The 16,194-nt window shown below is 51.1% G+C and overlaps 1 protein-coding gene across 1 annotated transcript in view; it reads right to left on the minus strand.

Annotated features, from left to right (window-relative positions):
* LOC119396591 (plexin-B-like) overlaps window positions 1–16,194 on the minus strand; it is a 171,565-nt gene that overhangs the window by 54,336 nt on the left and 101,035 nt on the right. Inside the window, 2 exon segments of the mRNA XM_037663867.2 lie at window positions 2,523–2,651; window positions 8,059–8,235. Of these exon segments, the coding sequence (XP_037519795.1) occupies window positions 2,523–2,651; window positions 8,059–8,235 (306 nt within the window).

Consider the following 16,194-nt stretch of genomic DNA (forward strand, 5'->3'; position numbering starts at 1 on the left):
AGTTCCGCAATGTGCCGCGAATACAGCTAGCCGCGTCTAAACACGCGGGTCACGGTCCTCCCCGACTTTCTTCTTTTCATGCTGACATCTCTCTGAGCGACGCCTTGGTTTCGGAAGCGACCGCGAAGTCAATGAAGAAGGTCTCGACTCTCGAGGGAGGCACAGGAGGTCGATTCCCTCACATAGGGCGCCAACCCGTCACGACGTCGAAAGAAAGCAGGCGCCGTGTCGTTACAGCGCCGTCTTGTACGCGCGACTTCAGCCTGCAAAGAAGTATCCCGCGTTGCCGTCTGCTTCGCCGAAGCAGACGACAGGTCTTCCGGTCTCTCATACAAACGCGAGACAATGAAAGTCTCGTATTCGCTCGACACTCCAGCGTGAGTCACTCGGCGTATGCACGCGACAGTGCCGTGTGACACGCGACACTGTAGCGGCAACAATCCTCGCCGGCGGCCGCGACTTGAAACCGGCCGAATGCCTATGTATTGCTCAGCCAAGCGAGAGCAGGGGGCGCAGGAAAAGAAGTATACGGCGTTACGGATGCCGGGACGCTCGGTCGATCGCAAACGGAAGCGCTCGCGGTTGCCGCGTCCGCCGTGTTGCCGGGCTGGATCAAGCGGCGGAACTGAGAGGAACAGTGAGCTCTCGCCGGAGTCTTTAAGAAGTTCCGTACAGCGCAGTATGTGAATCTCATCCGCTGTTCATGCTGAATCCCCAGCCAGAACGAGACCGAGTTACTGTAACTGTGCAATTCGTGCGGTAGTTTACTTCGGTGCCTACACGCTAGGAACATTCTGATACCAACGAAGGGTGGCGTATGATTCAAGCAACACGCTCTGATGAATTTCATCCTTAGCCTGATTGTGACCACCGCAGGGCAAATGCCTCCCTCATGTTTCGCCAAGAAACCCGGTCCTGTGCTCGGTGCGGACACGTTATCCCCGCAAGCTTCTTAATCTCATCTGCCCCTCTAACCTTCTGCCTCCCCTTCACTCACTTGCCTTCCCTTGAAATCCAGTCAGTTACTCTTAATGACCAGCGGTTATCTTGCCTCCGCGCTGCATGCCCTGCCCATGCCCAGTTCTTCTTCTCTTCGACTGAGATGTCCTTGATGAATTCAGGTCGCAGTAAAGATGCGTCGCTTCCGAAGCTGCGCTATACAGTTAAGTTAGTTCACTGTAGCTACGCGTACAAAAGCAATTCCTCTTGAGCAACAAACATGAGTTGTTCGACTTCAAGTTCTGTTCAGGCCAAAAACGTGAGACCATCAGGAGTCTGCCCGTTCGCAATGCGTCACGAGAGAACACTACGTGCACGTGACAGTGCATGTCCACTTGTACAGTTACTTTCGAGAGTTTTCGAGTGTACTTTGGACAGCTGCAGCGGAGAACTTGCCGTTCACATTTCAACGAAGGCATGAGGGTCTGTTTCTGTAAAAGGAAAGCGCGCCCCATGCAGGTGCACGCAACTAACTGCCTACAGGCGCTGTAACCCCGGGGCAAGAAAGCTCCTCCGTCTGTCGGCGGCTTTTGTGCATGCGTGTCGACGGAGGACGGGGGCGCACTTTTCCCGCATCGCTCAACTCACGCCAAACTCGAATCAGCGAGCGCGCACCCCGCGCGATGTCAAGCGCAGGGCAGCGGCGTCGACGACGCTGAGAGGAAGGGGCCACTGAGATGTGGCGGCTGCAGTACAGCTCGTTCTTTATGCGTTCTTCGTCTCCTGGCCATTTTTTTTATTTATTCTTGGAACTCGAAGCGCTCGCCCCTCGTCAACTCGACGGTGTGCGTTGAAATTTGCTTCGGCGAATGCCTGCTCTTGCAAGTTGCACAGATATATGCACTTATACTGACACGCGGCGTATAAACAGGAAGAAAAAAATAGAAAAGCGAGAGCAGCGTAGTGAAATAAATTGTAATGTAGAGTGTGTGGACGTACAAGAAAGACCGCAAGCGTCACAAGATCAAGCAATGACTCGCAGAAAAATAAAAAAATAAATAAAAATAGAAATGAAGGAGTCGTCCATTGGAGTAATAATTATCCTAATGGATGTTCGCTCCGCAAAGGTGTACACAGTGAATGGCAATATATGAAGAATGCCGTAGTGGAAGATTCCAGGTACATTGCGGCAAGCGTTCTTTAGCGCGTAACCGGTGTCGAGCGTTCGTTCATTGATTTATTGGTTGACTGATTCATTCATTCCTTCTATTCTGCACAGATTTGAATGCAGATGTATAGTGGCCCACAGCCAAACACGTGGCGTCACGCTCAGCAGCAAGTAAAAAACAAAAATAACTACTAGGCAATTGATTTCTTAAATACTGGTTCAAAATTAATCCGTGGGATCATCTCCTCTACACGGTACGCCAGGGGCGTAGCCAGAAATTTTTTTGTGGGGTGGGGTCTGCACCCCCCCCCCCCCTGGCTACGCCCCTGCGGTACGCCTTGCCATATGTACAGAAGAACGTCGTTGTGGCACGCAAAACCACACAATTATTGAGGGATGGCGCATATCAGCTGACCTTGTAAGGCGAGGCCACGTAGAGAAAGTGTCCCGTCTTGTCGACTTCCATGTCGGGCAAGATGGGGTTTCCGTCGTCGATGGTCACCTCCTCGAACTGTTCGGCTCGGCCCTGACTCGTCAGGAACATCTGGAATGGGGGAAAAATAACATTATCTTCAGTTATTTGCGCATACCGACACCACAAGAGTTGTTAGTGCAGTTAGGAAAGAAGTCAGTATTTATTTACAGCATGTGCTGCGCATACAGCGTTGAAGACCACCCTGGCTGGTCTACACGGTCGTCAACGTGAGCCGCTATGAGGGCATTGTTGCGGTGTCTACAAGTCGTGACTGTTCACAGACAATGTTGGTGCGTCGTACTTGGACGGTGCTACAGTCATCACTTTGTAGCGTCGTCAGACTTCTCTTTCATTCTTTCTTATCCCCTTTCCCCTTCCAGAGTACAGGGTAGCAAACCGAGACCTTTTCTGGGGTTAACCTCCCTGTTCTTCCTTTCTCTCTCTCTCTGGGTGGAAACGCTGTAAGCATGCAGGGGTGACAAGGCCAGTGGTACCATGGTAACAACCGCGGGACAACAGTGCAATAAGCGCCGTGAAGTGATATAGTTTAATACATGAAATATTCGTAGTGTATGCGTACTTTCCCGCATATAAATATATCCCATGCGTGCACGTATTACGCGCACATTAGGACGACCCACGGTTGTTTAGATTCCGGCTGTGAGCCCTTGCGTGTTTGACTTCGTTCTCACTAACCATTCATCGCTTGCAATTCATCAAGTGCGCTGGGGAGGGTCTAAAAGCTTGCACATAAGTTGCAAGCTTTCATATCCTGACGAGTAGCGTAGTTTACGTAAGCATAGTTGTGTTACGTTCCCCAGTTGATGTCTAATCGACTTTCCCATCTCTGAGCATTAATATCAAGCACGGAGACTTGCCGACATGCGTACACACACACTGTTTACACACGTCTTGCAATGTCGCCAAGCTTTATGAACGGGACTGTACTGTAACGCCCACAACGTCTAGTGCACACTCGGCTCAGAACTATGTATGTGTATACATACTTAAAGCTGCACTCAGTGCCACATGATTCAGCATTCTGCGCTAGTGGGAGGATAGTGAGTACTGGATACTGCGGGATATTCTGTGGCAAAGGATATCTCGCATCACTGCTCGGTACACTTTGCAAACATAGACTGCGGACCCAACGAGTTCCCATCTCGGCTCTGACAAACGTCCGAGACGAGACATTTTCAGCGGCGGCGCTGCGCTCGCATGAAAATTTAACGATCTTCAGTTTGTCTCTCCATTCAGCTCTCACCCAAGAGTATATATCTTACACCGTGCTCTCACCTAAAGAGAAGACCGGCCAGCGTTCCGGCTTTGCAACATTTCTTTTTCTAAACATAGCCGAGATGCGAGACATTCGCGACGTTCGAGAGGACGGCCAGCTTCACGAGCGAAGTTTGCACGACTGTTTGTATAGAAGTCGTTCGTAGAGGGGAAAGCGCCGGAAACTTGGCCGGACGCGCCAGGAGGACGACACCCTGGGGGCCACGTAGTGGGACGCGGTTCTAGAAGGCGCCGCCGCCGCCGCTCGCTGACGATGACCAGAAACAGGAAAAAGGGGAGGAAACACCCACTTAGACGCAATCTGGGCAGCCGCATCACGCAGCTATACCGCAACGCCGGAGACGGAACGAAAAAAAGAGGAAGGGGGTCGGGTGGGGGCGGTTGGCTGCCTCACAGACCCCGGGAAGGCGCGCTTATCGGCACCCTGCGAATGCGCCCCAAATGGCCTGCTGCGTCTCGGGAGCTATGCTACGCGCTGGTACGAGCATATGGATTGATAGCCACTGCCTGTGACATATATAGAGATGGCGGACACCATGCGTAGAGTGCAGCAGCACTGGGCTATTGGCGCTCCTTTGTAAGCGGGAGGGCGTGACGCATGCAGAACTTCTGGAATCACTCGTCAGACATTAATAGCGTAAACGCGTGAAGCTTGAGAAAGAAAGCGTCAAGTCATTGAAGCATTCTTATAAATACTGCGTCGGATGGGCTTTTCTCGTATATTCCTATGAAAGAGAGAAGTTTAATGATAAAAGGATGTAAGGTCGGCCTGGAACGATTGTCTCTAGCCCGCTGCTCCATAACTGGTACGTATAGGCAGGGAAAGAAAGATACAGGAATTAGGCGACTGTGAATTACTACAAGTCGATGCTGCCAGCAGTCAGTCTATAGCACTCGGTTCACACACCGTGCATCGTGCACGTAGATGTATGACAGGTGGTGCTTTCACATTACTGCATATCGTTAAGTTCTTCGACTCCGTGCGTCCACTCGCGTACGTGTCCAGCAAAGGTACACAAGGCACATGGGCACGGCATATACATGTACTCCACCCAAGGTTGCAAGCTGATTTATGAGCTTCCTATATGTACTCCGTCCAAGGAGGCAAAACGACCCGGCACAAGCTGAAGGAAATCACGTTCAAATCGGTCATCTTTGCGTTCGAGTCCGAGTACTTGTCCCCCCCCCCCCCCTTTGGCTTCCGCAAATGCGCCCTTCCCTGTATCCCCACCGCGTTCGGGAGTCGATACATCAAGTGGATGGTACACGTCCCTCTGTTCGCCGGCCGGTGCTCATCGATCCTAATCGAACAGCTATCCACGCCGTTATCCCGCGCCGTTTATATATATACGTACTACACATTCTCGCTATGCCTGTCCGTCCAGTGGTGGCGAACGGCCGCGAATACATTCGGAGAGACGCACCGGCGTGCCGTGTCGTACAAACTGCAAACGACGTTGGGAGAGAGCGTTACAGGCTTCGTTTAATCGTCGACATTCGGCCGGGCCGTCACCGGACAAATCGTTAAAGCGACCGCCCGGAAGTCGAACATGCTGCGTCCGTCGCCTACTCTCTCTCGCTCTCTCCCTATTTTCCTTCCAATCCGCCGTACTGCGCTCACGCTTCCCTTTCCTCTGCGTCGTCATTCCCGTTTTCCCGTCGCGTGTTCCACCCTTCCCCCTCGCCCTCTTGCGCCGCTTTGTTTTTCTCCTCGCCGGCCCATTTCGCGCCCATTCTCACCTCAACCGAAAACCTGGCGTCGCTATCGTCGTTCGGACAAGGAAAGAAAGAAGCGGCGTGGTGGTACCGGCCGATTAAGGGAAGCGAGGGGACATCGGGAAACAAATAGAGACAGATAGCGCGGAAGGCGACGGACCGGGAACAAGTAGGATGGAGGAGAAGACGGGAGGAGGAAGAAATGGGGGATCGAAACAGAGACAGGCCTACGACAAGACGACCTGGGCCGTTAGCGAAGAGGCCGGCTGCTAGGGAAGAAAGGAAAAATGAGGAAACAAAACCGGTAAACGCGACGGCCTTGCGTGAGCGATCAAAACAATGCGGCACACTGGGCGATTGAAAAGGAGCGGCCGAGACAAAGCGGCGGGGGAGATGAGGGCAGTGGGGAGGGGGAAAATGTTGTGCCACATTTGGCGGAAACAGGCTGAAACGGGTTGGGGAAAGAAAAAGGGGGGAGCGCGTCGGGGGTGAAGGAGGGGAAGAAGCCGTGCGTACGAGACACCAGAAGGAAGAGAGGAATGAAGGTTTGTCGCGAGAGGGAGAGAAGAAATGCCTCGTTCTTTTGCCGTTGTTGTTCACCGACGCCAGAAGGAGGACCGATCCTCGCGGGCCATTTCACGGAGGGCAACACGCGAGACGCCGCCTGGCCGGGACGCGTGGGCCCGGGCCTGCCGCCGGCTGGGGTCCAGTACACACATTCCGAGAGCAGCTAGGGACATCGAACGCGGTTGTACGTACAGAAGACGCGGCGAGAAGCAAAAACAAAAGGAGCAAAAATGATAAATAGAAGCAGTTTCCGGAGGAAATAAATAAATACAAAAAAGAAGAGTTGAGGAATGAAAGAAGGGAATAAAGGAAGGAAAAAAGAAAGTAGATTCGGCGAGACGTACGAGAGCGCGTCTCTGGGAATGGGACGACATCCAATTTGCTGCGCCAGGCGAGTGCGCTTTTCGGGAAAGCGGGCAGAGAGGCCCCAGCTGCGCGGCCCGCGATCGTGGACGCTTCCCGATCCGAATCAGCCCGCGGGGACCCTCCCTCACTTCTCTTACCTGAGAGCCTCCTCCGTTTCCCCCTTTTTATATCTTTCATGGAGCTGCGCGCAAAATAGAACGAAGAGGAGGCCCCACTCCCTTCGCCAACCCAATTGGCGGCCACAGGTGACGGATTACTAGGTGAAGTCGACCTGTCTCACTCCCTCTTCCTCCTTGCCTTCAGAAAGCGCCGCCATATTTGATTCCGGGAAGAAATCGGTGGAGCGCAGCGGGAAATTGGGCATCCGTGAAGCGCACCTCCTCGCGTGGGAGCGGAGGGAAGGCATGGGATGTGGAGGTTCGGAATTTCGGTCGTCGCGGCGCTAACGACCGACGTTTATACGGCGTGTGAAATGATTCCCGCCGACGACGCTCAATTAGTCGATGTCGAAGAAGCGAGAAAGCGGGAGCGAAAAACGCTCGGGCGTCCCAAATCGATGACTTATACACTGCTGCCGCCGCCTGGCTCCCCGTTTTCTAATTGCCGCTGGCATCATCGACCGACGGGCGAGTGCGTCGGCGCACATTGCCGTGAGATGTCAAAAAGATTTATCAGCGGAAGAGAGAGAGAGAGATCGCAGTAAATGGGGCACATAAAGTTAAAAAGGCAGGCGAGTGGGATCGCATGTCGCTGCTGCCGCGGAGTCCGCGGCTATTTCGTTTCTGAAGAGCAGCGCTAATTACTGATATCGTGAAAAACTTCAGCTCAGCCGATGGAAACTGTGGCGCCAGATGATGGTGCCGTCTTAGGCCAACACGCACTTGTCTTTTGCCGTTTTCTTCTGTTTCTTCAAGTGCGAAGATCTTTTTCACGAAAAACTAACGTGTGTTTCGCTGCATAATTTCCTTCGGGTGAATGATAAGCTATGAAGCGTGCAAACTTGGGCATGTCGATAGGACATGGTAAATGTAAAAGCAACGCAGCATACACGCACTGGAGAACACACGCGGTGCTTCTTTCTGAGGGCAAAACGTGGGCCACTCGGCACAGTGTTAGTTCTTGAGGTTGGCATTCCATCCACGCTAGTTTTCATAAGCTAGACATCCTCTACCGCTCTCGTCAGAAATTTGAAACAACACATCTACGTTCATGAAGTTCAGGGGCTCTGTAGCTCATATATAAGAGGGATTGACACGCGAATGAAAACAGCCGTACCTAATTATCGAACTATTGACGTTTCGACCAGGCCCAAGGTTGAAACTTCAGTAGTTCATGAACCGGATCCGGGGAAACCTTTCCTTCGAATGTATCTATAAATAAACAGTTCGCTTCGTGCGCAGCTCACGTTCACCTCTTAAAGGCTAGTGCGAAATTCTTGCAAGGCTGTGGTTTTTAAATGCATGTAGCGCAGTCACGTGTATAACTTAACAGGCATGGGTACTATAAACATATACGTAACCGTTTAACTTACCTTCTTGAGGCGCCCTCTGTCGGAGCCGAGGAAAGCCACGCTGTGCTGCGGCGTGGCGGCAGCCGCGACCGACGTCAGCGTCAGGTTCTCGAACACGGCGCTGGCGGCACGCGAGATGGGAGAGCTGCCGTTCAGCTTCAGCGTCTCGTTGCAGAAGCTCAGCACGTTGCCGCTCTGCTGCAAGTGGCCGAGACAGGACAGCCGAGTCAGTACACTGTATACGCACCTCTCTACATCGCGCGCAAACTTATACTATGCAAGTTGCTTTGGAATATAAACCTATTAAGCTATTTGGACATTGTTGTTACAGGGTGTGCTACATCTAGGTCCGTTTACGAACCTTATTTACGTCCATAAAGTGAAGCACGACCAATTAATGGATGTGTTAGAGAGAATTAGATGCAGCATGTAACAATTGCAGTCCCCGACGACACGATTCTGTAGTTTCAACACCTCTGAAATTACGCGTTATACTCACGAAAAGCGGCCTTCACCTTTCTGTACGCAGGCGAAAAACGGTCAAGATGCCCGACGCTTGAAATTACATGGAGAACTATGACATAAGCTAGACTGTGCGTGAAAGCGGGGAAAATTACAAAAACTTAAGCAAGCGCAATAAGGCTATAGTATGATTAGCCATCACGTGACCTCAGCGCCGCTCCCACCTCGACGTGCGAACCTCATAACCGTTTCGTAGTAACTGCAATATATAATAGGCGTTAATATACGATAGGTTGTGGTGTCGCATCGTTAGAAAAGATAAGCCGTTATAATAATGGTTACCGCGTGTCGCTCGAGTGCGTAGCCTGATTCGACCGCGCTTGCTGCACGTGCACGTTAAAAAAATATCGCGTGGGAAAAGGCTCCCCGTAATTGTGGGCGTGCCGCGACGGCGCTCAGTAATACGCAGGTCCGCCGTGAATGCGTGATTAAGAGCAAACGCGACCAAAAAGACATATTTCTGGTTGCACCTTTCTATAACCGCGGCTCAGGACGACAGATTATGGTTTCTCTCGCGAGGAGGGGCTCACTTATAGTACCTCCCGAAATCGTCGATTAAAAAAAAAAAATTACAGATGGCGCCTAACTAAACGGCGATTCCACACCCATGCCATTCGTTATACACAATTATGACTCTCTCCGTGATTTGCGAAACCGGCCTCCACCAAGGGCACGAGACGGCTAAAGATGAAGCACTTCGATAAAACTTGCTGTTGGGCGAGTTCCTGTTCAATCACCAATGTCGAAGCGAATCAAAGTAATGACCAAGAAATAAACCGTAGCGAGATCGCATAACAATACAAATGACCAAGGTTAAAAGCGGCAAATAACGCGCAGGCGCAGACCGCCGACAGCACGAGGACATCGGTTCGAAATAAATCTCGCCCGTGCCATTCGTTGTTACGCAACGAGTCAGCGGTGTTATGCAGCAGTCTGCCGAAGGCGGCGGCCATCATGAATGGAAATTGCCCGCGGTGTCTGTCGTCTTCGCGACCAGCAATTAATCGCCACTGCTTCGGGACAAGAGAGAAGAGTACGAATACATGGCAAATGAAGGAGGAAGAGGAGGGTTTCGATAAATCATCGGAGTGGCCCGATACTTAGGAGGGCACGCAAAGGTGGTCGCAGCCATCGTACCCTTCATGTTTCTTTCTCGTGCATATAGGCTTCGGATGTAATGGGAAAGGAGGAAGCAGAGTGAAAGAGAGAAAGGGCAGTGCAAGGTGAGAAGAGGAGGACGAAGAGGCTTTCGAAAGGAGGCTGGTGAGGTCGGCCTGAAGGGCATGTACTCTGGCACGCTAGTCTAGACAGAACTCGAAAAAAGAAAGATAGAGAACCGGAGGGCAGGCGGGCAATGTGAAGGCCAATGAAGATGTTAGCTCCAGGCTGTCCCCGATATACGACACTACTTAAGGAAATGTTGGAACACCGGAAAGCATGGAGGATTCCCCGTACAGTGGGACAATTCCTCTTCACACATGCCTGCCTAAGTAGGTATACGCCTCTATGGTGACGATGAAGATGCCAAATTCAAATTCGTTACGCTACAGATACAATGAGAGCGTAACGGCGAGCGATCTCTGCAACGAAGTGACGTTAATTACGAACTAACCGGAATGTCACGAACAATATGTAATTGTTTGCATATCTGATGGTTTCCTTCATGTATTTGCGTTGCCCTGTTTCTCACGCTTTGCAACGAAATGAGGCAAAAGGAAAGCTTTTGCCTCATTTCGTTGCAAAGCGTGAGAAACGGGGCAAAAAAAAATATTGCCTCATTTCGTTGCCGAGATAAATTTTGTATACAAAACTAAAGATATAGATAAAAAGTGCGTCAGACTGTATACAACTGCCGACATATCCGGGAAGATGAACGCACGTGAGATGAACGTGCGTTTTCTTGTCTTTCCTCCTCCTCATCGCGGTTGTAAACAGTGCGCGCCTAACTGACGCTGCTTCCTGCCATCAGCGCGTACTGAAACACGGACGGGAAACACGGATTATAGATAGAAACCCAAAACTTGCTGTGGCGCACACTTACCGGCCGCTTCGAAACGAAACAGTGGGAAGAAAAAAAAAAGTGTGCTTCCCGGAGTGATTGATTGTGAGGTTAGGAAGGGCCCTTTATTTCCGCTACCCATAAGGGAGCACTGCGCGGCGTCATAGGGAAAAAAAACGAAGGAAAAGAGAAAAGAAGGAGACTGAGAATGAGTGAGTTAACGTAGATAAAGTGAGGATACAATGTGTGTTCCGCGGCATTTGCACAAAACGCGATGCGGCCGCGGCGTAAACAGAAGGCCCTTTCCAGAGAGCTCTACGTCTACGCCACCGACGACGACGTTGCGTAGTTGGGTTATACACAGAGACGAGCGAGAAGCAAGAAGCATATATGTTTCTCGTCCTTCTCGCTCATCGGTGTGCGGGGATGTTGTGCTTGTTGTTGTAGTTGTTGCTAGCGGTGTAGCTCGCACGGTCGTCGCTCTAAAGGCCGCGCCGCGCTAATCACACGTTAGCGAAACTGGCTCGCACGACAGCGCGCAACATCAAAAAGAAGCTTTTGAGTGAGAAGAGCCGGCGGTGGGGTGCATTAAAAACGCCTGGCCCTTGCAGCCTAGGGTGTGTGTGTGTGTGTGTGTGTGTGTGTGTGTGTGTGTGTGTGTGTGTGTGTGTGTGTGTGTGTGTGTGTGTGTGTGTGTGTGTGTGTGTGTGTGTGTGTGTGTGTGTGTGTGTGTGTGTGTGTGTGTGTGTGTGTGTGTCTATATATACACGTATGCGCGCGCACGCTAGTGCGGCGAAGAGCCTCATTAATAAGCGCGGGTGCACCGTCATACTCGGCCGCGGAGCAAAAACAACGAACTAGTTATTAATTCCTGCAGTTCACTCTTTTTACTTGCTACCTTCTTCTTTTTGGTATCTCTATCGCCAGAAACCCCCACACGTGCACTCCTTTTATGAGTTGCTCGCCCAGTTCACGTGCGCGCATGTTTATGTACATCAGCAGCGGCGGCGTCGTGGTCCGTAATGGTACAGTGTTGTTGGCGATGGGCGCCACAGCGACCATCACTGTTTCTTTCTTTTTCTCTCTCTTTCTTTCTGCCCGTCTTTTCTTTCATACGTTCGTTAAAGCGCTAACACGTACACCTCACGATGAAGGCGCAAGCATCGTTACTTCCGCAATGCGGCGGATGCGGCATTGTAGCGAACGACTGAGGTTGTAACACGCATCTCGCGGCGTGATTGAGGGGCTAACCGGAATGAAGGAACGAAGAACTGCAGCCGATTGTTTTCGCGGGATCGGATATCGACATGACCCTTAATGAAGAGAGGGGCCCAAGGTGTCTGGACGTACACCATCCGTCTAAACATCTTTCTTTTTGTGTTCTTGTTTTTCTTCGAGAACGTGAAGGGAGCGGGCTTTAAAGAATGGCGCGCTAGCCGATATCGTGGATACTGATGAAAAAATAGTGTTCTTCGCGGCCGCTGACGAAGATGTTCACTGAACGCCGAGTAGTTCAACCAAGCGAGCGTGAATGCCGCGCACACCTCAACTCACCGGAATGCTACTCAATACGGCAGCATCTCACTGAGTAGCTCGCCGAGTCTCTCATACTGACATCTCTAGCACTCATGAAAGCTTTTGCCGTCCGTGACTTTGGAAATGAACGAGTGCTGCTATCAAATTATGACTGAACGCTTCTGTTTCTAGTCTAGCATAGTTTGGGAATAGCATACCTAGCAGAGATCTCGGTCCGGTGGAAATGGTGTTCGCTCTCTGCGCATGCGCTGAGCCAGGGACTAACGCCCCGCCTGCTGCAATACTCGAACTAAGACAGTACTAACTTTTGACATTTGCAAATGGTGATTATGACGTGACTGTGGGCGTGGCCAAGAGTCACGCCGGCGTCACACAACACAGTGCGAAAGAGGAACACGCTTCCTAGCTTATTATCTCGTGCTTGCGTTTTATTTCGCCGTGATAGCATAGAAGCATAACCAATCGGAACAAACAACTCGATAAACAATTAAGGCAAACAGGCAACGACGCTACACTGCTTGCTCTGCAATGTCTCCTTGTTCTGCAGTGAAGCCGAACGCTCGCTAAAATAAGGCGCCGAACGTGCTTTTTTTTTCCTCTTCGCAATGCTTTGATTTATACTTCTGAACCTGGAGAAGGTTTCGTGTGAAGATTTTTTTTTTTCTTCGAGGAACCGAAAACCAGCCCGCCGAGCGACGCCAACGAGAAATCTGAAAGAGGGGAGGAGGATAGGAGGGAAAGGGAAAGACACAGTTCTCGGAACGAACACGTCTTGTGTTTCCCATTACGGAGAAAACGGCGCGCAAGCCGCTGCCGTCGCTGTACGCCGGAGCCAAGCACTCCGATTTCGCTCCATCTAGTAGCAGGAGGGGGGGGGGGCAGAAGGAATTCTCAGCGTCTTAGCTCCATCCACGAAGCAGGCTAAGAGCGCGCTTTCCTTAGCTCCTATGTGGATGACAAAAGGAGAGGACTTGGAAAAAAAGTCGCTAGGAGCTAGGTCTCGATGGTATAAGAAAAAAAAAAAAAAAGTGAATGAACGCGACTGTTCCCGACGACTTGAACCGTGCGTTCTAGCATTTCCTTTCCCCGCAGTGCTTACGTCTCGAAGCAGCGTCATGACACGGAGGGAGACACGAGGGGGAAAGAGGCCTTGCACGGGGGGTGAGGGGGGAGGCAGTCAAGAAGTCAGGGGCAGCTGGCGGCGAATTTCGCTCGGAGCGACCGGGGGAGGGGGCGGTATGCAATGAACTCTCTCGGCAGCGCGCCCCCTGCTGTCGGAAACAATAAGCGACAACACCTCCGGCAAAGAGAGAAAGATCGCAAGAAAACGACGGCACTTGACTGCCACGGGGGCTTTTGAGGGAAAACTCACGAACGAATACGTTCGAAAATAAAACGGATCTTTCTCGAACGTCTGCGAAGGCTCGTGTTCTCTTTGTTTCTTTCTGACTCGAGACAAGCGTGTCGCTTTCATACCCGGCTGCTCTAAAACGCACTTCCGTCTTCCCTCAACGAAAAAGAACTTACGCGGGATTGTCTTGAGCGTGTGTGCATGAAAAGTACAAAAGTCGAACGTCTCTCGAATGAAAACTGAGTCCACTTTCGTTTAATTCGCGGGGACCTCGCGTTGATGGCTGGCGGGCGTTGGAGTTCTCCTTGTCGGCTGGCGAAATAAGAACCGTGCGCCGCAGCTGGGTTCATTCAATTTCATGCACTCGTTGAGTGCGTGCTTAATTCTTTGTTTGTTCCCTTCTTCGTGTTCCATTTAATTTCGACTTCGTCAGAGACAACGGACACGCACTTCCCACGCTTTCGGCGCGCGTGTTGCTAATTTGGCGCGAGACCTCCGCTAAGCACGCTTCGCCGCACAACTCCGCGATGTTGAGGAGAAGAGTATCGACCGAGCACCTCCAGCACTGTAATATGGGAATGCGTCGGAGGCTATGTTACAACGAGAGAGAGAGAGAGAGAAAGAAATGTGAATTACACGGATCTGTACCCCAGGCTTTACCGTCCAAAGACTACGCCATGGTCGTCGTTATGATTTACGACATTTGAAAGAACTGCATCATTAAAGAAACCTCGGTGCCCTTAACTCTAGAGTGCCCCCGGCGGTTAAATTTAAACGCATATTTCGAAACATTTTTGTTCTTTTTTTTTTCACGTCTGTGTGCTTTGTTTCACAGGACCGTAATACAGGCTACGTGCTTTTCTTTGCTAAGCTATTATGATTCTAAGATACAGTGTATGCGTTCAAGTATAACGGAAATTATTTCTGCAGACCCTACAGCCCCTACATGCCCCTACATGTCCCTACAGACATCTCGAAGGATTCAGCATATCAAAGTTGAAACAAGAAAAAAAACAAAAACACGAAAGCGCGGTTACCGTTTCTGACGTTTCATCCGAACAATGGCGTCGCTGCCCTGTGATGAAAATTTTGCCGATAAGCTACCGCTACGTCGCTCGCTCGACTGTCTTAATAAGCGAGGCGCAAAGGCGGGACAATATTAGGAACGAGAAGCGGCGAGCACCGCGCTGAAGTCTTTACATCGATCGAAATGCGAAGCGTAGATAAAAGCATAAAACCGAAACGTAATACGTGTACACATACCTGTATGTATCTATATATACAGTCTTGAGAAGGTGGCTTCATAGTGGCTCGTTCTCGCATTGCTTACAGCCATACGATCGAAGACGTGATGATACGTCGAGGTAAACCAAGACTCTGGCTTTCGCGCACGCAGTATTATATATATATCGCGCTCGTACGCGGAGGAAGCAATGCTGGCACCCGCATATCTAGCAAAGCGTAACGCGGAGCACAAACCCGCACAGAGCTTGCATCGAAAGAAAGCCGCAGGGCACCGGCGGCGTTTCAAGCCGCTGCGCAAACATTTCAATCTGCCCCGTGCGCGCGCCGAGGCAAGCATCACCGCCACCAGCAAAGCATCACGAGTAGCGGCAGTAGAGGCTGAAACGCTGAGGAGCTGCTAAGCGGATTAAAGGCGCTTGGCCTATACAAGGCACAAACGCCCTCCGATACATGCAGCTTGCCGCGCTCGAAGCTGTTGCGCCAGCCAGCAAGAGCGGCGGGTTTCGAAACCCCCTCTGGCACGGGGGCCTAGCTCTGGGACGCGAAACCCTCCCTCTCGCCCCTCTCTTATTCTCTGTTTTCAACATTGCCCATTGGTGGGAGTCGGGGATTTCACAGTCGGCTCGTCCTGAAAAGCTCCTCTTCATCCTTCATTTTCCTTTTCTTTCTCTTTAAAATTTCATCGCTGAATTGACGTAGAACTACCATCCCGTTTTTCTCTCTCTCTCTCTCTCTCCGAGACGTGGACGCGCGCTCTTGTTATGAAACAGAAAACGTGTTGCTTTCCGCGCCGCCACTTCCGGAAAGAAAGACTCTCTCTCACTGCATTGAGAGTTCCCGCGCCACTGGGCGTCGCTCACAGACAAACTGTCACTAGCGGACACGCGCGCTTCTTACGCGCATGCACTACAGTGGCCTGTTCCGTAGCTATCTACATATATGTTTCTTTTTCCTTCCGTCCTGTCATCTACGTCACATCTGTGACGTCGAGAGAGGAATCGACTTGCCTCCCGTCGATCGATACACAAGGACGAGTTCTCGGCGGCCTAGGACGCCACTGGGCAACGCGCGCCCGGAAGGGAGAAGAGAAACAAACAGGAAAGACGTGATGATTGCGCGCGCGATGCGTGATTTTCGTACCGTATATATATAGTTCCTACAGCGGAGTACTTGTCTGACTGACTTTATGTTTATTTGTTAGTTTGTTTGTTTGTTTGTTTGTTTGTTTGTTTGTTTGTTTGTTTGTTTGTTTGTTTGTGTATGTCCCATGCAATGTTTGACCGTATGTTTGCTGTAAACCAAAGCGCACGGAGCGTGCGGTTGATGCGGCGCACTGTTTGGTTGGTCAGTGTATACAGTGCACTGGCGTAGCCAGGGGGAGGGGTTATCAAACTCCCCATACCCACAAACTTTTTAATATTGCACGTGTATTTATACACGCGCACATACAAACACACGCACGGACATTCGTAAAGTATGGTCGGAATATGCGTGACTCCCAAAA

The sequence above is a fragment of the Rhipicephalus sanguineus genome, chromosome 6, assembly GCF_013339695.2.
Source record: "Rhipicephalus sanguineus isolate Rsan-2018 chromosome 6, BIME_Rsan_1.4, whole genome shotgun sequence".
In the NCBI taxonomy this organism is placed as follows: Eukaryota; Metazoa; Arthropoda; class Arachnida; order Ixodida; family Ixodidae; genus Rhipicephalus; species Rhipicephalus sanguineus.